Source organism: Merops nubicus, unplaced genomic scaffold (assembly GCF_000691845.1).
Source record: "Merops nubicus isolate BGI_N331 unplaced genomic scaffold, ASM69184v1 scaffold23055, whole genome shotgun sequence".
Classification (NCBI taxonomy): Eukaryota; Metazoa; Chordata; class Aves; order Coraciiformes; family Meropidae; genus Merops; species Merops nubicus.
In genome coordinates this window covers 25,288-35,171 of record NW_008609965.1, presented here as the reverse complement: position 1 = coordinate 35,171, position 9,884 = coordinate 25,288, and the positions used below count along the sequence as shown (strand labels likewise).

Genomic DNA, 9,884 nt, shown 5'->3' with positions numbered 1-9,884 from the left:
TGAACCCCTGCACTCACTCTTCTGCTCCTGTGTCAGTGATGGATCAGGCACCAAACGTGTGCCACACCAGCCTCACCTTCCCAGCACTGGGACACTTCCACTGCAGGCACGTGGCACATCCTGCAAAGTCTATCAACTGACCTCAATAACACTTAGAGGTCAAATTTTATGTGTATTATGATTACTAGCATGGAGATTCTTAAATACTAAGCCACATTGAAATTATTTGGAAATTAACTTCTTATCCCCAGAATAAGAGAAATAAAAGGTTTTTGAAAAGGAGCAGCATATTACTTACAAAAGTACAGCACTTTAATACATCTTTGGTCTGCATAATTACTCTTGTTAACTTATAGCCACAATATACAAGGGAAAGTCTCGGTTCCCCTGAGGTCTATGGCAAAAATTACACCAATTTCAGTGAGGTTGGGATTTTGCCTGGGGATATCACAATTTGCTCTTGGAAAAGCAGAACTGGGAAAACAAGAAACAAAGATTTACTGCAAGAATCCTGCATGGTATAGAAAAACAAGAATTTATCACAGTTCTTCAGCTGCTGCTTCTCGATCCAGTATCCTGTTTGATGTCTGGGTCCAGCCTATGCACACAGCTGGTTGTGAGTTAAAAGCAGTAGAGCACAGCAGGGGAAGGTTTAAAGGGGTGCTGGATACCCACTTTGGAAAAGCATGTGAAATTCATAGAATAAGAGTGGTTTGGGTTGGAAGAGACCTTAAAGATCATCTAGTTGCAACCCCCCTGCCATGGGCAGGGACACCTCTTTCTAGACCAGGTTGCTCAAAGCAGCTTGTTCTTTCCTCACCTCAGCTGGTCCAATACCCAACTGGCACCGCTAGCTGGTGTCAGGAGAGGACAGCTGAGTGGTCATTGTGCACAAGTTCTGTGTTCTCCAGCCCACAGTCCTGGGTGCTGACCCTGCAAAGCACTGTCACTCCTGTAGAAGTGGGGACGGGAGCCCCCGAGGCTTCTCCCCTGCACAGTGTGGCCAGTGGTGCCAAACACATCCTCTTTTCCCAGCCACCTTGACACCAAGGCTGTACCTCCCCAGTTCCCTTGTCTCTGCTGTATTTTAACAGTACAAATTCACCGTATCCTCCGAGTCTCACCCACACTACACGGATCAGGCTCACACAGTAAAAGTGTGTGGAGGAAAGAGCCTGACTCATGTTTGTAAAGTGCTTTTTTCAGTAGTGAGCTCTTGTTGTGCCAGTCCTGACGTGTGCGCTGAGCTGGGTGATCCTCACAAAGAGGGGGAGAGGAGGAGACGTTCACTCCCCACAGCAAGGCAGGGGGAGGTTCACTGTCAGTTACATAGTTTATTCCAGAAGGAAAAGAATCTGGGACACTATTTCTGATTCTTTTCTTTAAAATTAGAATCTTCAGCATCAGAAGAAGTAAAAGGGAGGCTGGAAGCAAAAAGTCTTTTACTCGCAAAGTAGCACACTTTGAAACTTGGTATAAATACAGCAGCTGAGAAACAACTCTTAAGTGCCTAGGCATGAAAGTAATTAGTAAAATAACCTGAAGAAATTTTAGCAGCATTATGTGCAGACCAGTAATTGGTGTCATAAACTTGCACTATTTCTTTTAACACAACCTGACTCGTTGATCGGCTCTGAGGCCATGGCAACTGGAGAAAAAACAGTTACTACCAGCTCAGCCTGAAAAGGTCAGAATGCTGCTGAAATGGAGCAACATTTGCAGTCTAACAACACAGCCACAGCTCTTCTTCAACCCAGCCACAACATATAAGAAAAACATACAAAAGGAATATACTGCCCATGTATCTATCATCACAGATATTTGTGTTTTACATGTGTGTGTGTATACAACCAAAGTGTTACAAGTATAGTTGGTTATCCAGCTGCTAAACTCATCATTTGCTTTAACATAAACACTGTAGGGAAGGACTAAGTTGCTTCTGTGTCTTTTTCAGAAATCATGGAAGGACTTCCAGGCACATTTTTTGGGGCCTTGGATGAGATTCCTTTTAAGCTCCAAGCTTCACTTTGAGATCATTACTATATCTCAAGTACTAGGAAGCCCTTACAAGCTGCTATTACTTAAAGCACCTTAACGAGCTTAAGATTTTTACAAACTGATTTAGCAAGGAATTTCTCATTTCTGTTTTTAACTTCTAGCTCCTTCTTTCTTTTTTCACATCTTCCAGACTCCTGGAGATTTTTTTGCATGCTGGCTACCAACTTGTGCTATGCATTCTGTCAGGAAATCCAATTTTATACCTAGAACTTCTAAATGGTAGAATGGAGCAATAACTGGGGGGCAAGGTGTCACCTCAGTTTTTGACTCATTCTTGGAATCAGGTGAATATTTTTTCTAGGCTAATTGTAATAAAGAAAATGAAGAGAAGGGTTTCCTCTTTAAAGACAAGAGGAGAAGGAAGAGAAACCATCAGTATTCCTAAATAGCCATTCTCTTTCCTCACTTTGTCATACTAAACTCCCTCTCCATCCTCCTTGCTGTTTTTGTAGCCTCACTGTGCTCATGTCCACACCCAGCTTTTCTCTATATAGTGTCTAAGAAAGAATGTTCAGCAGCACATTTTAGATCCAGGCGACCTGCTGGTTGTAGCTGTTGTCTGGTCATGGCCTTGACCTTGTGAGGTGTGTTGTCAAGCTGCTAAGTCCTCTAGGTAGTCATGTCTGGGTCTCAGGAGGGCTGACTTCTGAACCAAAGTCCAAGTCAGCCAATTGTTTGTTTCTCAGCCTCACCTGCCACTTACATGAAGGAAGGTAGACTTGATTTACTGAAAACGGAGAGCTGTGGGGTTCTGGCTGTTGTGTGTTATCAGCTGTCCTTATTTTATGGCCACACTTCTAATAGTGCCCCAACACTCCATCAGAAAAAAGAATGGGCCAATGAAAGGTGGGGGGGTGGTTAAGAACTAATGATAATTTAAAATTGTCAGTATGCTCTATTTCTTTTTTATGTTCCATTTCATTGAAATTGGGGAGGGCATGGAAATAATTGCTTCCTAAGTGCTTGAGTGTAGAAGTAGGCAGAGCATAGAGTAAGGAACCCTCGATTCTTAGACTCTCACTACTATGGCAGTTGTACTATCTATCCTTAATTTAATATAAAATTCTTTAAAATTTCAGTTTGAAGAACTCTCCTCCTGCACTCTTCCTAAGTAATTCCTGAAGCAATATGATGTACTTTTCTTGCCACAGCTATCTTCTGAAGTGTTTTTGACTGATTCGGTTTTGTTCTGACTCTGAACTTGCCCTTTTTAAGATAAAATTCCAGTTTGGCTGTCATGTTTCATGTAGAAATCAGAAAGCTATCAATTAAAACACATGCCACCATCCCATATTGTAGTTGTATATCCTTCCAGAGGAGAAGAAAATGACTTCCAAGTATTTGACATCATTTCCAACTGCACAAACAAAAGAGAAGACACATATTTCCTTTCTGGTTCCTCCCCCTTACACCTTGTGTTGTAGAAGCTCATGGCCCTGAGGCCCCTGATGTCCTTCAGGCTGTTCTGTGGGTACATATTCTGAAATGCTGACATTTATTATTAATAAACTTTGACATTTATTCCCCTCTTATTTATTGTGCTTCAGAACGAATCTGTGTCTGGTGCCGCATCATAATAAAAAGTAAAGGCTAACATGTCACATCAATCTGTAAAGTGAAGAAATTATTTTAGGATAGAGAAATAAAACAATTTACTTTTCTGTTGTCCTTTTAATATAAGACAGCTAGGAAGTTTAGTGGGAGCAGTTAATGAAATTTGCAGGCCACAAGCTTAATGTAAGTTACAGGAATTCCTTTTATTCTTTTTTTTTGGTCTGAAACAGAATTTATCTTTGTAAGTGTCTGTCACTAAACATCAGTGAAGCTGTAAGTCCAGCTCATTTTAAAGGACTGTCCATTTCTGTGAGCATTCAGCATTACTTCAGAAGGTTTGTAGATCGCGGTTTATTCTCATTCTTCTTTATTCTCACAGAAAATTACGAGAAGGCAGAACCTCGGGATGTGTTTGGTTTACCCTTTGTCCCAGGGAGGCTCAGTTATAGGATAGATCCTGAGATGCTGTGCTGAAAAGTCTCTGTGGTACAAGTCTGGGACAGATTGTTCCTTAGTAGTCTTTTAATTTCTTGTGAACTGCCTCAAAGATCCGGTGCTAGACTGACCTGAGAACTGAAGGTTGCACAGAGCGGGTGGATTTGTCAGTCCTGTTGGTGCTGATATCAGCCAGTCGTGGCTGTTCTCTCTTCAAACATACACAGAAATACAGCAGCCACAGGCTCATGCTGCCCACTGATCATAACTCCTCCCAAGAATTGTTTGGTTTATGTTGGTCTATCACAGAATCATTTTTAAATAGGTGTTGATGATAAGTGTGCAGTATCAGCATTTGCTGCACAGAAACACCAGCAGTCAGGTCTGGGGGGTTTGGGGAGTGAGACTCTGCTCCTGCATGCCAGCTGGAGCACCACTGACCCTGACAGGCTTCCAGGGGCTCTCTGAACCAGGACCCGAATCTTCAAGAGAGAATTTTGGTATTACTGAAAGCCAGGTGGATCAATGAATTTCTAAAAATTCCTTCATTGCTTGCTAACATTGTCTATCCTACAACACCCTCACTGTTTAACCCAAGGTGTCTCAGAATACGAGCCAGCCAGGCGTTTCAGCAGTCACCCCAGAGTCAAACCCTTGGTGCACACAGGCTTATTGGAGAGGTGTTTCAAATTCACTCCCTTCAGTTTTCTTTAGCTTTTAATCTTGTGCTGTTTTATGTTGTTTAAAGCAACTGTTTTTGTGAGTAGGAAGCTACTAGAAGTGGTCTTCATAAATTTAGAAAAAAATACTTTTATTGTTTAGATCTTTATAAGCTGCATGCCACACACATGATACATGATTTTGTGACATAAAACACTGGAAGGGCAAATCTCTTAAAAATAACAAGGCCTTTGTGTCACACATTGTTTCCCACATGCAATTACATTGAACCAAGAGTGACAAACACCTCTCCCACCCAACAGTAATATACCATGGCTCGAATTTTGCCCATTCTCTTACATAGTTTCATGTCATGTCAAAGAAGGCTTCCATCTCCTAAATATGTGTAGCATCCTTGCAGGTGAAAGGAGACACTGAGCAAAATGAAAACATTGGAAACCCAGAGTTTTGAATGAATTCTCCTCTTCCTTTCTTTCCTTTTCTGTATATATATTTCAGTACTGACTATGAAAAATCCATCCTTATTGTGTCTCCTTTTTCTTTTTTTAAATTTCTTTTTTGGCACTGTCTAACTGTATCAAGAATCCTTGATCCTGCTGCTCAGGGGAGCTGACATAAACCTTAAAGCCAGCTGAATTTTCCTTTCGCAACACTGAAGTGTGTTCATAGTATTTGTAATTAATAGCCCTTGCTCCACACATTCAGAGTAACTCAGTGGGTTGCTTTCTTACCTTCTCTAATGATGTACTTTTGCTTCACACAGTGCCATACTGACAGCAATTGGTCTTTCTAAGGGTCATTTGTAACTCAGGATCCACTCACAGAAAGCTACATCAAAACAGTCTACATGTCTGCTACTGGAAGACAGCAGTAATGCCCCAAGCCCAAAAAGCTGTCTCCTCAGTGTGCTGAGTGGCACTGAGTAACGTGGGTTTGATACGTGAAAGCTCAGAGGAGCTTCAATTTTAAAGAAATAGGACCACAAATATTTTAGCAAGAGATTCCAAAATATGTAGGCACAACACCTAAAGCGTTACGAAATGTCCAAAACAAGCTATGTTGAGTATAAAATCCTTCCTGTGGTCTCTCTCTGGGTCAAATGGCAGTGAACGCTCAGGACAACGAGGACCACGTCCCTCTGCACTTCTGCTCTCGATTTGGACACCATGAAATTGTAAAGTTCCTGCTGCAGAGCAGCTTTGAGGTTCAGCCCCACGTGGTGAATATCTATGGAGACACACCTTTGCACCTGTGAGTCCTGTGGGGCAGCTCTGGCTTACATGGTTTGCACCCGATTAGAAAGCTGGTGATGTTAATGACTCTTTACTGACTTCATCTTCAGCGCGTGCTACAACGGGAAGTTTGAGGTTGTCAAGGAAATCATTCAGCTCTCAGGAACAGAAAGTCTCACTAAAGAAAACATATTCAGTGAAACAGCTTTCCACAGGTGAGATGTTTAAGCACCGTACTCCACAGAGTCCCAGTTATGCATCCGTGCATGGCAGCACCCAAAGTGACCAGTCCCACGGTGGCCGGGTGAGGGACAAGGCGAGCTGTGAGCTCAACATGGAGCCCAGCTGGTGTCTGGAGAGAGAGCAGAGGGCATGGAGTGAGAGGTGGGACCAATGAGTGGGGAGAGAAAGAGCCAGTGAGAGGCAGGAAAGGCACCGGGTTTGTCAGCACCTGGATGAACAATGGCTCCTCGTCCTGTCCCGTGTGGCAGCTGAGCTCGGAGCCTGTTCTGCCCAGGAACCCGCTGGGGTCTAGATGTTCTAACTCAGAGATGAGGCAGCAGAGCACAGTTTGCTCTTTGGACTGTATTAACTTTCCATAGCTTTGCAAAATGAATAATTAAGATGTTTCTGAAACAATAGAAATGAGTGTGCTAGGGTGGATCATGCATTTGCACATTTCTAAAGATCCTTTGACTACATTTTTATTTCTGTGTAATTCTTGGCTACCCAAAGTATTTGTCTTTTATGGACTACAGCATTCACTTTTCCCTTGATTTTTGCAGTGCTTGCACCTATGGAAAGAACATAGAACTTGTAAAATATCTTCTTGACCAGAATGTTGTAAGCATCAATCATCAGGGACGAGATGGACACACAGGTAACACCATCATACTTATTGTGTCTGAGCATATATACCAGCATCACAAAATTTGGAAGCCATACATGATCAGGATTTCGGGGGTAATTCCCTGGGTAACTCAATGATCAGCATCCAATTACCTTTCAGACAGGTCTCAACTTTTTTGAGATAGGCTTGCAGGCAGGCATAGAAGTGATAAGCATACAGTGAGGATGTCTCAGGCTCATTAGCTTCCACTTGAGTGATGGAACCTGGTGTAAACGAATTCTAAGTGTTTCTAAGAATGGACCCAGTGTGATTCTGCCAGGACTGGTCAAACAGGACGTGGTGTCTGAGGGACTGCACACCTCCGGGGAGGAGAGGAGCTGCTGCTGTGTCTGCTGCTTTTCCTCACCTACAGAGCTGTTACATGCCATTTGCAGGTGGTGCAGAGCAAATGCTGACACGTTGTGCAGGAGGTAGAAGACTATAGATTGGCTCTTGCAACTTCAGTGTTTTATTTTCACCTCTTGCCTCGGGTATTTTGTTTGATAATATATTCCTTTATTGAAGAGATCAATTTGCTGCCAGTCCTACGATGATGTTCTGACAGCTGTGCTCACCAGCCTTCTCTGATGTTCCAGGATTACACTGTGCCTGCTACCATGGCCATATTCGACTTGTGCAGTTTTTGCTGGATAACGGGGCCGATATGAATCTGGTCGCTTGTGATCCCAGCAGGTCCAGTGGGGAAAAGGATGAGCAGACCTGTTTGATGTGGGCGTATGAGAAAGGTATTTCAGTTTTCTACTTTCTGCTACAAAAATCCATAGGAACCATACAGGAAGGAGAGAACAGCCCAGGGAGGACGTAACACTACAAAATAACCCCTCAGTCTCCATAGACTGAGAGCCCTCACCATCTGCTTTCCAGCTCCTGGCACGAAGGCATATGAAAACCAGCCCTTTCACTGATCTTCTCAGCTACTCTGTTAAACATCAGTTTAATTCAACACAGACTCAAGGACAGGAGTATTTACATGCTGCTGAACTAGAAAACACACAGCCTGTTCAGAAGAGTCTATTTCCCCTCTGGTGTGTGCACGGGTTTTAATTTTATTCCTGGGGAGGCATTCCAAGGAGCAATGAGTCACAGCTAGCAACGTTAAATTCCTGCACACATGGATCAGAGCAAGACATTTTCCATGGTTCCTGTTTTACTGTCCTACACATAAAGCACTGAGTTGGTTTTTGCCTTGTTTTTAACTCCACGTGTTCTGGGACATTCCCCACTCCTCCAGGGGCCGTTTGTTCTGCGAATGACTGTAACACAGTACAGCAGTGCTTTTCCAGGGCCTGGCAAAAAACTCATACTGGCAAAACACTCTCTATGAAATTACTCAGGGAAAACTCATCTTTGAAAGGTTTTGAAAAGAATTTTGAGTTTTGGCAAGCAGAACTTTGTGCATCAAGCATCTGAAGGAGTGAGGACGTTGTGCATTCACTGCTCTCTCCTGGGCCCTTGCAAAGGAGAGGGATGAGTTTGGCAACTGCCCGCAGCCACACGGTGTGCACAACTTGTCTGGCTTAGGACACCAAACAGGAAGTATTTTTAGGCACTGTTTTTCCTTTTTTTCTGTTGCCATTTATCACATGTTAGTATTAGTTGGACCCATTAAAAGAGCATGCTTGCTTTTACTGACAGGTGTTTCCCCATAATTCTTTAATTAAAATCATAGTATGTTTCTGATTAGCACTGATGTGTATTTCTTTAGGTGTTTTATAGGCACATTGTACATTTTTCTAATAATCTCCTAATTTTGTATAAATCCATTAAAAAAAAAAAAAAAAGGCTACTGAGTTTACCTGCAAATCCTTATATTTCCTCTTTCTTTCTTAGGTCATGATGCCATTGTGACGCTCCTGAAGCATTATAAGAGACCTCAGGATGACTCACCCTGTAATGAATACTCACAGCCTGGAGGAGGTATGGTCTGAGAAGCCACCTCCTTCTGTAATGGAGGGGTCTGATCCAGAAACTGCTGGGCTCTCCGGGAACATTCCACTGGTACTGGGGAGCTTTGGGTCAGCTCTGTGTGACACAAAGAAAATCAGTGTCATGAGAGTCCCCATTTTCCAGGTACCCTCTGTTTATGTCACGAGTCTTCCTTCATCTCAAAACAGTCACTTCATATGACTCAGAAGAAAGGAAAGGTAAAAGCTGTGAGATGAGGATCAATCCCTAGTAATCATTACTCACACCTTTGTGCATCCTTAATGCCTCATTTAGCCATTCTCTTTGTGTCATTTAGCTCTGATGTTTCCTTGATTGCTGACATTTGGTCTATTTCTATCCTCAGTCTGCTTCATCTTTTTTAATATCTTTGGATATATATTTCCCCTGGGGAAGAACCAATTACCCCTTTTGCTACAAAAATACTCACTATTATTAGCAACTAAACGACAGGTGCCAGGAGGAGCGCTGACGCCAGCGGTCAGACAAGCAGAGTGTTGTGCAGTGTGTTGAGAACCCTGCCACAGGAGGGACAGTGTGTCCATGCTGGGGCTTCTCCAGGCCATGGGCTCCGTGCCACGGGACCAGGAGGAACCCTGTGGCCAGCAGCAGGACCACTCTGCTCCCCACGTGGTGTGACCCACCCCAGGGTTAGCTGCAGTGTACCTTACACGTACACACCTCTTTAGGGGAATGTGTTTATGCATGTGTTCAAAATGGAGCTGGGCAAGTAATTAACACGCTCAGACAGATGTTTGAACGTGGGCTGTTCAAGGAGCTCGGCTCCCACTTAAGCAGTGGAACAAGAGATGGAATTTTGGATGCATGGAGAAAGCTGAGGTGTTCTGGAAGTTCTGGTCTTTGAACTGAGCAGTGTGGTACATTCAGCTGCCAGAATTTGTGGGTCTGATCCGAGCTCCTCCACAGAATCCAGCTGCTGTACGGGGCTCCACTGGCTGCCAGTAACACCAGCAAAAGTCAGTGTCCTTCTGCAGTGGTTGGTGGAGCTGTGTACAAAGCACTTGCAAGAGCACAGCAACATAACGGCACACTCACACGTGTACAGATGC

The 9,884-nt window shown here is 43.4% G+C and overlaps 1 protein-coding gene across 1 annotated transcript in view; it reads left to right on the top strand.

The window, feature by feature from the left end:
- Positions 1–9,884, top strand: part of LOC103773354 (serine/threonine-protein kinase TNNI3K-like) — a gene marked incomplete at both ends in the record, with an annotated part of 42,993 nt that overhangs the window by 11,163 nt on the left and 21,946 nt on the right. Inside the window, 5 exon segments of the mRNA XM_008940717.1 lie at positions 5,835–5,979; positions 6,071–6,175; positions 6,746–6,840; positions 7,446–7,595; positions 8,701–8,787. Coding sequence (XP_008938965.1) covers positions 5,835–5,979; positions 6,071–6,175; positions 6,746–6,840; positions 7,446–7,595; positions 8,701–8,787 — 582 coding nt within the window.